Source organism: Helicoverpa armigera, chromosome 9 (assembly GCF_030705265.1).
Source record: "Helicoverpa armigera isolate CAAS_96S chromosome 9, ASM3070526v1, whole genome shotgun sequence".
In the NCBI taxonomy this organism is placed as follows: domain Eukaryota; kingdom Metazoa; phylum Arthropoda; class Insecta; order Lepidoptera; family Noctuidae; genus Helicoverpa; species Helicoverpa armigera.
In genome coordinates this window covers 12,614,909-12,630,384 of record NC_087128.1, presented here as the reverse complement: position 1 = coordinate 12,630,384, position 15,476 = coordinate 12,614,909, and the positions used below count along the sequence as shown (strand labels likewise).

General features: G+C 38.3%; 1 protein-coding gene across 2 annotated transcripts in view; it reads left to right on the top strand.

Moving 5' to 3' along the window:
* The window catches only part of LOC110379450 (nuclear receptor-binding protein homolog), a 58,729-nt gene that overhangs the window by 34,365 nt on the left and 8,888 nt on the right, over positions 1 to 15,476 (top strand). For both annotated transcript variants that reach the window (XM_064036159.1, XM_021339120.3), the window contains exons 2-4: positions 14,008 to 14,232; positions 14,678 to 14,808; positions 14,897 to 15,075. In XM_064036159.1, the coding sequence (XP_063892229.1) occupies positions 14,008 to 14,232; positions 14,678 to 14,808; positions 14,897 to 15,075 (535 nt within the window). The remainder of the gene's footprint in view (positions 1 to 14,007; positions 14,233 to 14,677; positions 14,809 to 14,896; positions 15,076 to 15,476) is intronic.

Here is a 15,476-nt window from a genome sequence, read left to right as displayed (position 1 = left end):
CTCCTCGTGGGTGTGTAAGTTACGATCAAGTGGTTGCATCCTGCACATATGCAGAATAATGACACCATAATTCCTGATATCATTTTGCAAGAAGGGCTTCACAGCATGGAAGTTCCGATTTTCCTGTGTTAGAAAAACTCCAAAAGTCATATCGTCCATATAAATAGCAAAGAACAGTTTGTAGCAAAAGTTATGACACTAACTAAAGAAGCATAAAACGTTTCTGACACAATACAGTAGGTGAAGGCACACCTCATTGTAACAAGCTTGCCATTTAGTTCTTTTATTAGAAAATGTCGTGAGCAATTTGCTTTCATCTATTGTTTTTAGACATTTGGCAAACATACAGGTTTTTGTATTTGGCGAAAAAACTTAGAAGACGTCTTTCTCACGTTAATCATTATTGTCATTGGAAATATGGGTTAGTGTCGCAATAGTTTATTGTATTCTTTCAGCCGCAGACACTATTTTAAAAGCTTACTGAATCAGTCTGTCTGGTCGAACAATAGTTTCGCTAGACAGAAATAAATTGGGCCGTTTGTTTCCAATAGTTCCTGTCAAATGCCTTTCTTAGCTTCGAAGATATTTATGCTTTCGCTAGTCAACAGAAGATTTCATTAACTTTGGTAATAATGATTTTGAATCTGAATAAACATTTGCATCAACTTCGAAAAGGAAATAAATCCTGACACTAATAAAGAGAAGCAGGATCGTCATACACTAATTGAAATATTGTTATAGTTGAGTTCGCGCATGTCATTTGTAAATTCCACCAGCTCAGTGGCCAGAACGATGTTAGTCACGTCTCGATGTGAATCACTACTCATACTCGTAGTTAACTCCTTTTACTTTATTTCCCGGGATGACTAGGGATGTTCTATTCCGGGACACACGTCACCCACAGGGATGATTGTGTACCCCGCAAATTGAATCATAAGTGAGTCAATACGGTGGATATCGTGTTACTTATGGAATTGTTTGTACAATCGATTTTTCTGCGGTTTTCGATATTTGGAATGTGAAAATCGCAAATGGGAGTGAGAAAAGGTTTTATTTGCCGGGTTGCAGATGTTCCTGTTGGATCCTATTTCTGGTAACAAATTCTTGAATACGTCGACATCTCTCTTAAACACCCCTAAACAAAAAGTTCAATGCAAACTAGCGCTTCTTCCGTTCTTATTATTGCAATTCCTATCCTTGAATAGAGCAGTCGTAGCAAATGGAGCAAAAGGCGAAGTATTGACAAACGTCGCGTCTGCCGGCGATCGACCGACACATAGCTGCCTCGCATGCCGCAGCTATCGACAACGCTACCAGATGCTTCAGCACGCGATAGAATTCACCATCAAAGTGAGCACAATACAGCTACGCAAGTATTTGTTCAACTTATCGAAGTTTCGAAAGGCTCAAACATGATACAACAGCTTAGAAGGTTTTGTACTTTGGAGCGGTTGTTTGGACTTTCGCAACATTTTGAGAGGCCTGCCGATTAATTTGATCGTAAATTATAAACTTAACGCAGCATTGACTTTGGTAATGCAAAACATTGTACATTTGTGAGGGAAATTATAATTCATTGATACCAGAAGAAGCATTACATTTACAGGTATTATAATTTTCAAATGGATTGAATTGAATGGATTAATTCCTAACACAAAAAGACCTCTTAAACCGTTCTATTCCTAGTAAAAAGACAGTTTGACGTACATCTACTTGGAGAAATGACTTTTTGATTAAGTATCGTGTCAGTTGACGTCACGGGCCATGTGGCGAGGCGACGGGAGACGACACCTTGACCCGAGCGACACAACGCCCTGGATTATACAGGCTATACGGTGGAATTCTTCAACCTAGTTCGATGCGGAATGTTCTGCTATATTATTTATTGCTCTAGGAATAGGAAGGACGTCTGGACGGAATGTTTTTGTTCAAGTCTACGAGGACGCAACTAATGAACCATCTGCAATGTCATGGTTTACAATTGTAAAGTGTAACTTTTTACTTCAGTGAACCTGTTATAGGGTATCTAAAGACAAAAATATTATGTAGACTCTCAGCAGTCTTAATTGATAGCTTCAAGGTGTAATGAAAGACCTGTTCTTGATGTACTACTGTTTGTGCATATAACGTAAATAAGCGATTAAATAGATCCGCTTGCATCATAAATTTTCCACCTTGTAATGGAAACTCCACTAACGTTAAACTAAAACCCCTGATAAGGACTATAATCTCACGTGTGAAAAACATAATTTAGCACGTTCTTAGTTGTTTGCAGGACAATATTTGTTGTTATTGCCGAGTGTGTCAAGTCAATGGCGACAAACTGCGCACAATTTTTGAAATATTGTGGCGAGTCATCTGTAAATAAACAAAACTTCATCTTCTACCCGTTGCTGTGTTTGTTCCGCCACATAAACATTGTTTTATAAACTGCTCTAAATAAATGTAATCGGTTTGTTCTAGAGAGAGCTCTCTAGGAGGTGCTATAAGTTTGTACGTATTAGATGACTATTTTGTGGATGGGGTTAATCTTTTGATACCTAAAATTAAACCCAGTTATTACTTGATATCACGTGAAGCACATCACCTAACGAGACTTAAGTCCCGCGTGTCCACCACGTCTATATGCCGTGTAAACTTCAAATCACACGGCTATTGATAACCTACGTGATATCGTCATAAAGCCACTCTCGGCTTTGATCTGCTTCCTATTTTACTCACAAGTGGTGTAATATAACCGCAGGGGGACGTGATATATGGCGACGTGCTGCTTCTAAAACTATTTCCATTCGCACGTTTGAATATGAAATTGCAGCTCCGTAATATTACACCACAAGCCTAAATGACTTCCTCGACGTTTGTAACATCAAAGGACAAAACGCTGCAGGCGTTTTCGCTAATTTACCAATGTACAAACTTTATATTGCCGTTGGAAAAATGCTAAACTTCTACATGCTTGACGCTAAAGTTGAAGATTGTACGGAAGGTGGGTAACGCGCGGTTTCGGAGGTGAAAACGTGTGGTGGTGTTGCATGTGCAGGCGATGTATCGACGCCATCCGGCGCTTGGAGCGCTGCCAGCGTATTGTCGCGAATAGTGCGCCAGGGCCGGCGGGTCGACGACACCGGACACATCCCCGCGGCTCATCCACACCACTATTCTTTTACATCACAAATCGCTGAACCGGCCCATATGTCAACCTTGACGTGACAAATGGAACCAATAACATCTGTAAATGGGAACTATCAGTTCTTGTCTACTCCAACTTGCTATTAAAATAGAAAACTTATCTTTGGGAGCAAACGAAAGAGTCTAATGTGGAAGAAAATTGATAAAATATGTAACAACGTTCACGCGTGAACATTTCAGCATAAAAGAATATTGAATGACATTCTCGAGTGCTCGCAACTCTCGAAGGTTCCGTATGGCAAAGGAGCGCGTAACGGAAAAGTTGTCAAAGGAAAATTGCGATTTGCGACACGATTTGGTAGCAATACGTCACGATCTTATTATAAGATTCGCCTCACATCGGACACCATTAATCATGGCATATGACGCTTGTGTGGCTGCGACGTCACCGGCGCGTTATCGTGTATTAATAAATTGGTTAATTGTAATCGTGGCCGTATGTAACGGTGGGCGTATCATGCAGCGGGCGCTAGGGTTGCCCGTGACGAGTGACGGCGTCGTGACGCAAGCCGCCTATACACGCACAGATACCAATAGTTCCGCACTTGACATTGAATCGTGTGCCTCTTTCTGGGGTTGATCAATCGCCGGCGTCATTCAGAGGTCAATATCGTGACCTTCGCCAGTTTTATTTTAAACGCTTTAGGAATTTCGCCCAGCTTGTCGCGTGTCTAATAATTCTCAATTTACGATCGATAACTCAGTTTTCTCCCTCAAATATTTGGAACGATAGTTACATGTAGATGCATCAGTAGATGTTATCGTGCGAACGTTAATGATGCCGTTTTGATACGCATGATTGCGGACGCGATTAATAGTGCAATCTTCTTGATGCACCACTATGCTTGCCAAATCATCTGCAATTCCACAATAAAGCCAGTGTTTGCTTTGTCTTGTTTTGAAACCATTTGTTAGATGTTAACACATTAGCGCGTCTCGGTATTGTCTCACACTAATTAAATATCCATGCGTGTATATTGAGGTAAGTGTGAATACGTGTTGTCATTAAAGTCAATAATATTTTTTCGTCACTGGCGTTATTGAGTTCCTGTTAGATCGTGAAGAGTGCAAAAAAACGTTTGCATGATTGATTTGCAAATATAAGAAATAATGTCAATTTTGAGTCGATACTTAGAGGTGACATTTGCTCACATAATTTCAACAGACAATAACAAAGATTGCGACGGACTAACATACGAATGAAACCAATAATGGTTGTTCACAATTGTACTACTATTCCGTGTTGCTTTGACAATGTTTTGAGAATTGAAATCGAAAGTAACCACACGCTCATAGACCAACTGAGTTGGTACATAATGTCGAGTGGAGTCAATGAGGTTTGCAAACATTAAGGTCACTTAAGTGTCCCAACAAAAAACACATGAACAATTTCTAATGAAACTGAATTTACAAGTACCGTCATGAGTAACATTCACACACTCGTCAGCGATGCATCAGTAACCTTTCCTCTGGTCATGTAATTTTCAGTAAATAATATTTTCAGTGCCTTGCGAGGGCAGGGAAGCGACACGAAGCTTGCCAAGCGTTCTTATACAGTAATGATGTCGATTTTTGAGTCGTGGATTTTTTTAAACACACTTAGCTTAGTTGCACGTTAACTTTGAGGAGTTCGATTCTTCAGAAGCGGTTATAGATAAATTAATTTATCCAACTCTTTTTGAAACTTTAGTTACTTCTTTCACGTTTACGTTCATTGGAACATGTATTGTGCTACCAATAGTTGATTCCTCAGCTAATAAAATTTTTCCCATGAACCAAAAGATTGCAAGCAAAATCTAAATAAAAATGCAACAGCGTTCGACGGTGTAATCTAATTCGGTGCACAGCGACGCGACGCTGGCAAGTTAATTGCTGTCTCCACACGAGTCGGGCAAACACTCCGAGACTCAATCAGTGTCGCTTTCAATGTTTATGCTCTGGCCGGGGCTGCGGTGATGGAGGGTTACCTAATGCCGGATGAAATAAACTGCCACCAGAGAAAGAACTGTCTACTTCACCCACGAATTAAGTAAACAACAATGACACCAGTGATAAGAACAAAGAGGATGAAGCAAATGGGGTGACAAGAACTATACAGTTACAGCCTATTTATCGTCCCACTGCTGGGCACAGGCCTCCTCTCACATGGAGAAGGATTGAGCATTAATCACCACGCTTGCTCAATGCGGGTTGGTGATTTCAGACTATATAGTCCAGGTTTCCTCAAGATGTTTTCCTTCACCTTTTTATCAGCCATTGGTGTCTAACATATACTTAGAAAGTACATACAAACTTAGAAAAGTTGCATTGGTACTTGCCTGACCTGGATTCGAACCCGCGCCCTCATACTCGAGAGGTTGGTTCTTTGCCCACTAGGCCACCACGACTTTTCACGACAAGAACTATACATGACGTATATCCTCTAAAACTAGCGTCACCACTATTAATTAACTCCTGTGACGCACTGCAAGAACACGATCAAGATAGAACGAGTGTCTGTTTTTACAAATGAAGTACATGTAAGATGTGTCCAATTCCCTCCGATGCTGCCAGTAATTCGTCAAATGCAAGGGAAACTCGGTCTGATTAGGTTTCCTCTCGATCATTCGTTTTGCGAACGATCCTTGTACTGGCGCAGACATGACGCGACGAATTTCACTTAATCCTGTTAGATGTATCGTGGGGATTACCGTGTTGGGACGTATTAAGTTATTTCAATGTGGGATTACTTGACGAGGTGTTCTTAATTTTAAGTCGCGTCTTAGATTATAATTCACCTTTTAGGAAAATGGGTTGTCTTTCCACGATAATCGGATCGACACTTCAATTAGCAGGACTTGCCAAATCGATCCTTCAAAGTCTATTCCGGGTCAACTGAAAACATCATATAGGTATATCAGCAATGTCCACTGAAGTTGTTACAAACAAGTTTTGAAATAATGCCTATTGATCGTTTTTGTTATTCCCTATTTGATTTAGCTTGATGTCCTTTTACAGTGATCTTTCAGATAACGTCCATTCCTTCAGCCAACAAATCCAGATGGCATGACATTCCTTTATCAAAAAAAAAAATATAGGTACTAACGGTAAAAACTAGTATTTATCCAACTAAGCACAGAGCCTGTTCACACGTTTTTTTGAAGAAACAGCTATCTTTAAACGCGCCACGGTTAAGTAATTGTAACTAGAAGCAACATGACATCAGCCATATTTGGAACTACTGACATAATGTTTGTTTTGCGATTGCCGATGTATTTCTCAACCGATAGTAACTAATACGTCATCACTGATTGTTCTACATCATTATCAACTATTTATCTACTCTAATAGTCTGATAAACTCCATGTAGAAAATGATTCATCATTGTTGATATAAAACACAGATACAATAAAAAAACAGGTTATAAACTTATTATGGCGTCTAATTATCATGTCAAACCGCTTTGTCACGCATCTACACGTTCTAACAAGAAACTCAAATCATAGAGGCCCTAAGAAATCGTCAATTATCTTATTATTTAATCGTGAATATTCTGATTGAATTCCTTTAATCTGAGTCTGTCGAAACTTCAGTGGATGAGTTGATCTTTAAAATTACAAGTTATTCAAGTTAAAATAGCCTGAGGGGAGCAAAAGAGATCGTTTAATTTTAAATTAGTTCATCATTTACTTTCGGAAACTTTATTTTGGGAGCTACCGCGCTGTCCGTGCACTTGTCAGTTTAAAAAGGCTTCTGTGTATTTTTCGTTTATTTTAAAACTCCTGTGTGAGTTCGAAAACAACGAACAAAAAACCCTTCAACGTAAAACATTTTCACCTCCGAACCCTCAAACACCGATAATCCAATTCGGAAACCGGTCACCGGTTTTATATCTTCATCCAGTTTAGATACGATAATGTCTAAATTATGTAGTGCGAACCCTTTTGCATTAGGCGCTTCATTATACTGTATGTGGTCGTTTTGTACAGGGAATATTTCCGAGCCGTTTTCCAATGCTATTATATTTTTGCGGCATGCTCCAGGGCCGGGTTTTGCGGTCGAGAGCGAATTTAATTAGGCAAAAGCTTTAGCCTGTTGTGGCTGTGCTTTATTGGTATCGAGGCACTCCCTGTCTGATACTGCAGTGGCAATTTCTCTTGCATGTTTCTTTGGTGATTAAGCAAATTAGTTCTTTCATTTATTGATTTGTTTGTGGCTTCTGCACGCAGCTTAGTTTACGTTTGGTTATAACCTAAAGACAATTATTGAATTTTTTTAAGAATTCCTTTTTTGGATTTTTCAGCAATTTCTGCTATTCTTATGAGTAATGTAGGGTTCACTTGATTTTACAATAATGTTAGATAAGTTTCCTCAAAAGTCAGCAGCTTTTTCATCCTTGTTCTTTTATCTTTTCATACTGCTATTGTTTTAACTACCACGTAACCTATGTTACCACAGATCGTGCTGATATGGGAAAATAAAAAACAACCACGACTTGGTTATGCGTGTTTCACGTCTCCTCGTAAAATTCGCATCGGTCGCTGCGTGCTAATATTGCATCTATCGCGACCTGCGCGTGCGCCGGTCACACTGCTACTTTGTATTAAACTTGCTGGCTTTTGAGCTCTACAACTTGATATTTTAGAGCAATAAGGACTCTTAAGTTTCATTCTCTTTTTCTCTCCTGTAATCAATGAACTTCACAACTTACAGCTACATTCATGTTAACAGCTCTCATATCTGGTTCCACAACATCCTGCAGTGTCCGATCACAAATAAATCACTTGTATGTTATTTTCAGCTCTACTTCACACAATAGCAACACAAAGACACACTTCGTTATCGTTTCGCGTATTACGTGTGCAATAAACGTTATCACCGCTTGCGCATAGTTCATTCACTTTTAATTACGTAAGGGGATGCAGAAGGCTCACTCTAGTAACTTCTATACGAGGATCTATAGTGCAGTACTTGGTTAAGCTACAGTTTTTGCAAATAATACCTTAAGACTGTCTTGATTTACGTATTAGCCAAAGAAAGTATTGCGTCCTCACGAGAATCATTTTTATGATTGTTGTGATGTGTATCTTGACTACCACTAAGGTATGGTAAATTATGGCATGTCTATAAAAATCTGAATCTGCCAAACTACCTCGGCCATGCAAGGTGGTCTAGGTTCGTACGTACTCCGTGAGAGAAGAGGCCTTAGCCAATGAATAGACTGATAATGATAACACTGGTCAACAAATTATGTTTTTTTTTTTGGTGCAAAGGTGAAATATACAATTTCTTGTAGGATATTAGATACATAATCGAAGTCCAGAACATAAAGTTGCACTAGCACGTAGGGAGATATACCCTCCTAAAGTACCAAAAACGCGTTTTTTTATGAAATTTGATGTCATTTTTTGGGGACAGCAGAATTTTCTAGGAATTTCTAACTAAAGCATCATATAGTACTACTATCCCCGCATTAATTTATATTTTTGCGAGTTTTATTTCCCGATATATACCATTTTATAACTAAAGTGGAGTTTTTTCATACTAACAGGCCAAATGAAATATAGGGAAGATCGATATATCGTAGCTGTATACATATTTCATGAAAATTTAAACTCTAGCGTTGGAAATAAAAATGAATTTCAATTGGGAAGAGTAGTACTATATAATGCTATAGATAGAAACAAAAAAAACAATTTTGCTGTCCTTCAAAAAAATCGTCAAATATCGTTAAAAAACGCGTTTTTGGTACTTTAGGAGGGGTATATCTCTAAATCCCTACGTGCTAGTGCAACTTTATGTTCTGGTCTTTGATTACGTATCTAATATCCTACAAGAAATTGTATATTTCACCTTTGCACCAAAAATGCTGTTGACCTGTGTAATAGCATTACAAAGTACAAGAAACTTTGTATGTTATTAGAGTGTATGATTACAATCTACCTATAAAGGAGTGGTACTTCTGCGTCTATTGATTTCGCATAAAAATTAACATACCGAATGTATGTAAAGTAATTTGTATGTCAGCGTAATATAATGTTATGTACCACGAGTACGATGCTCGTGCCTTCTCGTAATGAGCATGGTTTGCGAATCTTAATTAAATAATCGTCTTGTATCATTTCAACTACGAATTACGCAATTTAAAAGGATGTAGAAACTGCCGCTCCTTAGATAATCTGGTGATTTTCTAGAAATAAAAACTGTAATTACTTTTGTGTACCGGACATCCAACTAATTTCCGAGATATATCACTGATTTATGGCTACAACCATCCATTACGATTTCAAATCATTTAGTTTTCCGGAAGATTACAATTTCAAAAACTAATTACCACCGCTTATTCGCAGGTAAAAATATTCCTTAAGATCGGAGTAATGTTCAGTTAGACGTGGTTAAAGATAAAGCCAAGTTAGCAGTAAATGCATGAGTCGATTACCATAAACTTGGCTAATGAGCCGCGCTTGAATATCAGAAACATTGCCGTAAATAAATAGCCGCTATAAAGTTATTGAAAGCCTGTTTCCTCGACTATTTATAGCAACTTAGCCTTTTAGTTTTCAAGCACAAAGTTCAATACTAAAAGAAGGTACCATAAGAAACCATCGTGTATTAGGTGGAACACAGATTAGCACGACTTAAAACCTGCGACTTCTAATTTATAGAAAAATCGCAAGTATGCTCACCATTGCATATGTTTTCTAACGTGTATCAATGGTTTTTGTCATCAGTATTTTTTACAGTTTTGTACTGTGCTTACGTTGAGAAACTCCAAAAGTTTTTGAAAGCAAAATGCATACAGCAAATGCAACATAAATAAGTTCGTGTGTAAATGTCATTAGTCAACAGCATGCAGTCCATAAAAGAGTGCACGTACATCTCATATTTATACCCTACAAGCGCACACCGACTGACCCCGGGGTTAATCTGCAATAACTCTGCGATAAGTATTCAATTATTCCTCAATATCCTCTACATATATGTTTATTATAGACTGTGATAAACGCAACGGTACTTGCTTATCGTCTGTCAGGCCGTTTCTGTATGATTGCTACGAGTATATTAGTACTCTTCCTCTGTTTATTTGTCCTTTCTTCTTCGATATTCTGGAAAACATATTAAAATTCAATTAGGTATTTATTCGAGCTCATTATTCTGATGACTCGATCTGTTGGTACCTCATTGTTAGCTATTTATTTTTGCGATTAAAGTCATGGGTTGATAAAAGTCTCATTTTCAGATTAATCAAGGTCCTATTTCATCACAGGATTATCGGTCATATGTAAGATAATATTGTTGTAAAAATATGGTTATATTTTTCTGGCTCCTAAATAGACCCTTCATTCAGTAAGGGCCCTTTGTGTTTTATACACTAGATCCCATGCCACAGAAGTTGTTTCAGTAAGGTACAAGGGTATGTTATTATGTTCTCCTGAACGAAGGGGTTTGGGTTCATTCCGACCCATATGTCCGCTTAAATATCAACATCCTTATTTTGGTAAGTAATATGCTGGTCCTTGAACAGACAATATTAAAGAAGACTTTATATGCTTCTTCAGAATAAACTGCTTATATTGAGTCGCTTTTAGGTATTCACTGCTCAAATTGGTGCACATACTGAAGTGTACCAGGGTAACCATCTCACAAACCAATGCATATCAGTGGAGCCGTTTATGTGCACCACACACGGAGGCCTCAATACCGGCAATAACCATTACATTTTACAACTACTATGAAAAGCTAAAACGTGCATCCAACCGTCTTCCACACAACGTCGGGAGCAATACCACGAACCCTTCCACTCGGAAGATACAATAATATCAATTTAAAATATCGTCGTAACAATAAAGTTGGAAGGCCTCGGCCACACCTCGCGATTACGAGCTGACAGTAAAATGTACGTATCCGTATAAAATCTGCAACTTAAATCATTGCAGCGGAGTCAGTCGCCCACTCGCGCGGCCAGTAACGAGCGGTTCTGAGCGCTTTCGCGCGCACGATTTATGGCAGTGGCCGTACGACTAAATTGTCGGCCAGTGTATTGCCCGCCTAACTAACGACTACTAGATTATCTTCGTTAATAAATGCGAAAGTTTATGTTTTGCTAAGATTCAGTGCACGTGATAGCCTTGTACGGGGAGAAATTGTGAAATTGAACTGGCTTGCTTTTAATTATTTTGTTAGTTGCTTTTCATAATTATGGCTACATCTCAGATTAGATTAATACGTCTTGTACATCAAATTAAATACTACCTCTGCCATTTGCTTCCGTTTATAAGATGGAATGATTTCGATGGCTGTATAAATAAAATTAAGCTATTCCAACACTAGTTTCCATGCCATTTATCAATTTCCTTATAATCTTGCAATCAGTGGCTACGCAAAGCATATCACTTTGCGGAAAAAGTGAGAAAAACTCGTCGAGACACTAAAATTAAACAATATTTCATAAATCTTCCAGACATAATAATCAATGATATCACCTAATCCTTGATTCTTAAGTTGTTGCTAAAACAATAGTATCAGTGTTTAATATTCCGATTATACAAGGAAATTACTCAATTTTGCGTAAAGATAACATTATGTATGAATGATTGATTGAACTTATTACGAATAATTAAGTTTCCTTTTATAATATTAACAAATCTGCTATTTAATATTGTCAACCAAATCCCAATCATACATTACATACTTTTTAAATTCTCTATGTCATGTAAAAGATAGTTTTATAAAATCTAACAAGTGTGCCAAGGATACCGTAGATTAAGTTATCGGCTAAGCATAATCCGATAAAGAGCAATGTACTAAGAAATCTGAAATAACTCTGCCTTGGCCAAATTGCGAATTTGTAGAATCGCCTTTTGCGGAAGGTGCACATTGCTAGAAAAACAAAAGAAAACATTTAGTGGCGTTGTATAAAACATACAAAATATAATTACTAAAGAACCATTAAATTGACAAAATGTTGGCGCCACCTGTTTTAGTTTTTAGTGATATGTTTTGTACGTGCGACATACACGATTTACGACAGAAACTACTAAAGTTATTTTAGTGCAATTTTTATGAAGCAACAGGTGGATCCTACGAATAGTCCGGCTGCTTTCAATTTTGCATTTTTATGATTGACATAACTCTAATGTCAACCATTTTCGTATATTTGTGGAAAATCTTCGATGAAAAGATCGACAACAAAACAAAGTAATAAAAATATATTCGACATATAAATAGCCAACTGGTCGATTATTCAAGAAATGCGTAAACTCGTGCGCAGTAACCGATGTTACTGGCTACGTCACAGAACTGCGCAGTCGCAGTTCGATGGGCGTGTCCCAAAGCTAATATTTAACTATAATGTAGTTAAACAAGCAGAAAATCTAATTAGAATAACTTAAGATGCTAATGCCACGGGTTTTAAATACGATAAATTAGTTTAAAATAATCAAAGAAGATCATTATGGTTCCTTTCAATGCTATTGGCTTTTTTTTCATCTTAATTTTAAACCTTCATCCATTTAGTGAGGTACTTCCAACTTGATCTTTAACTCCAAAAATATTTGTTCAAGTTCTGCTAATCGTTTGTTCAACAATTTGTTAGACCGTTATATTGATTTAATCTTTAGCATACTGGTTTCACCATGTTACTCACTGAGGGTGTATGTTCTCATTTGATATTGTCTTATTTCTTCTTATTATAATGCCTGATGTATGTACCTCAATTCGGAGGAAAATTGAATCCTTTCTTCCTTTTAGCCGACCAGTAGAATCGTCTGTTTATTGTTCACGGGTAAACAATTTATTCAATAATACTTAGGGTTTTTTTTCATCTGGTCACATATTATATAAAATAGGTGGGAGTAATTTAATAGCCATATTATAAGCTTGACATGTTAACAACTTAGCAACGGCTATTAAAACGCTAACGTAGTAACTTAACTAACTTATTTTAATAACCATTATAATGTAAGTGGGCACGCAAATAGCACAGCTGTCATAATGAATAAATGGCTATTTGCGACCAGATAGCGGGTATAAACAATTGCACGGGGTGAGTGACCGATAACGAGTTAAATGCACATTTGTCGCTTGTTGACGCGCCACCACGCGACGACAACAGTGCGATTAATAATCGCAATCATTTGTTAATGCGTGTGCGTGTGGATTTCAATTAATCCAATACCTATCAATTCATTAATTGGAGTTATGCATCGGTTGTTATGGAAATGAAAATATATAAGTACGAAACTTATTATGATCTTAAGTTTGTCTTGGATGATGAGAGATTGCGGGAGGAAAACAAGAGTAGACTTGAAAAATTAATATTATCTCTTATCTATCCCGATTATGCATAGTAATTCTTAGCTGAATGAAACATGGAAGACTAAACGAAAGTTCACTAAATTGTGTCAAGTAAATTGTGCGGTAGTTTTCCAGTGTTCGCGTAACGTCTGACATTCATTCGACATGATTGTCCCCGTGTGCTGTCGAGAGCCTCAATTGAATGATTGGCTACCATTCTGTTGTCCAAAAACGTTTGACAATTTACCTGTATTGCTTTCAGACATTCTTGTTTAGATCATTCTCATTCAAGACCATGTATTATGCTAACATCCTGTACTCTGTACATAGCTTATAATAATTATATCTATAAATGATCTCATCATGAGAAACAACGATATCTGAATCGGATATTGATAGCAGGTGTCAGTCATTAAATAATAATGATCAGTTCCTAACGTCCGGTGAGAATGGAATCCGACCCCAACATAGTTGGGAAAAGACTTAGGAGACGGGAGATGATGATCAGTTCCTGACGCCATATTTGTTGTTTCGTGTTTCCAGGTAGAACAGCGAGATGTGCCAGGCATCGACTGCGCGAACCTCGCGATGGACACGGAGGAGGGCGTGGAGGTGGTGTGGAACGAGGTCCAGTTCTCCGAGCGCAAGAACTTCAAGGCGCAGGAGGACAAGATCCAGGCGGTGTTCGACAACCTCACCAGGCTGGAACACCCCAACATCGTCAAATTCCACCGGTATTGGACGGATACACACAACGATAAACCTAGGGTAAGATATATTACTTAATTTTTCTGTGGACTAAAATTGGTACAACCTAATATCCAACAGCTATTTAATTTTTTTCTTGTTACCTTACCAGTCCATCAATTAGCATCTTCAAACAAGCAAAGCATTATGGAAAAGACATAATTAGATTTTTGCTGTTAACAATTCCTAATCCACAGCAGATAATTTGATCAATGAATTCAGAGATATGGAGAAATCAGCATTGATTAAATTATTTTGTTTCTAATTCCGAATTCACAATCTAATCAAAATTCAAATCCTTTTGTGGTATTTGTGACGATAACATTCCTTATGTCATCTTTCTACATAACCGCTTCTAGCCTTGAGTTTTATAATACATATCTTTGACTTGTATACAAAATTTTTGGGACCTCTGTTAACATTGTAGTTTGTTCTTGTCTTCTCATTGCAACGGTCCGAATTGCAGGTAATATTTATAACGGAGTACATGTCATGCGGCTCCCTGAAGCAGTTCCTCAAGCGCACCAAGCGCAACGTGAAGCGGTTGCCGCTGCAGGCTTGGAAGAGATGGTGCACGCAGATATTGTCTGCGCTCAGGTGAATAACTTATTTTTTAAATCAATTCAAACAAAACTCGTAGTCTCGGTGGCCATGACTATTGTAACCGCGGCCATTTCCCCTCCAGCTATCTCCACGGCTGCGTGCCGCCCATCGTGCACGGCAACCTCACGTGCGACACCATCTTCATCCAGCACAACGGCCTCGTCAAGATCGGCTCCGTGGCGCCCGACGCCATCCACCACCACGTCAAGACCTGCCGCGAGAACATGAGGAACATGCACTTTATTGCCCCGGAATACGGATGTAAGTACCACACACTAACCCACCGAACTAGACGAAGGACCGCACAGTTTCGACTGCTCTGATTTGATGGACTCTTGCCTTTTCCGTGTTGTGGAAGTCTGGTAGTTTTGGAACTGGCAAGGCTCGTGCCGCACCTTACATTCTATACAAAAACTTGAATTGCCCAGCTCTCGCTCACGTAACTGCGCTTGTTTAGGGAATTCTGAATGGAAAACGTGACTTTGTGAGTGAGTTCACAACTTTCCTAATGAATACTATGTAAACAAACGTAGTTTATGTGTGCTTGTGTTGTGTAGAAATCATAAGTTTCCGTATAGTGTGTACTGTGCTCGTGTTCAATAATCGCAGCAACCGAAACTATGTTGTCCAGTTTTTTGCATTGATTACATCTTTATTTCCCC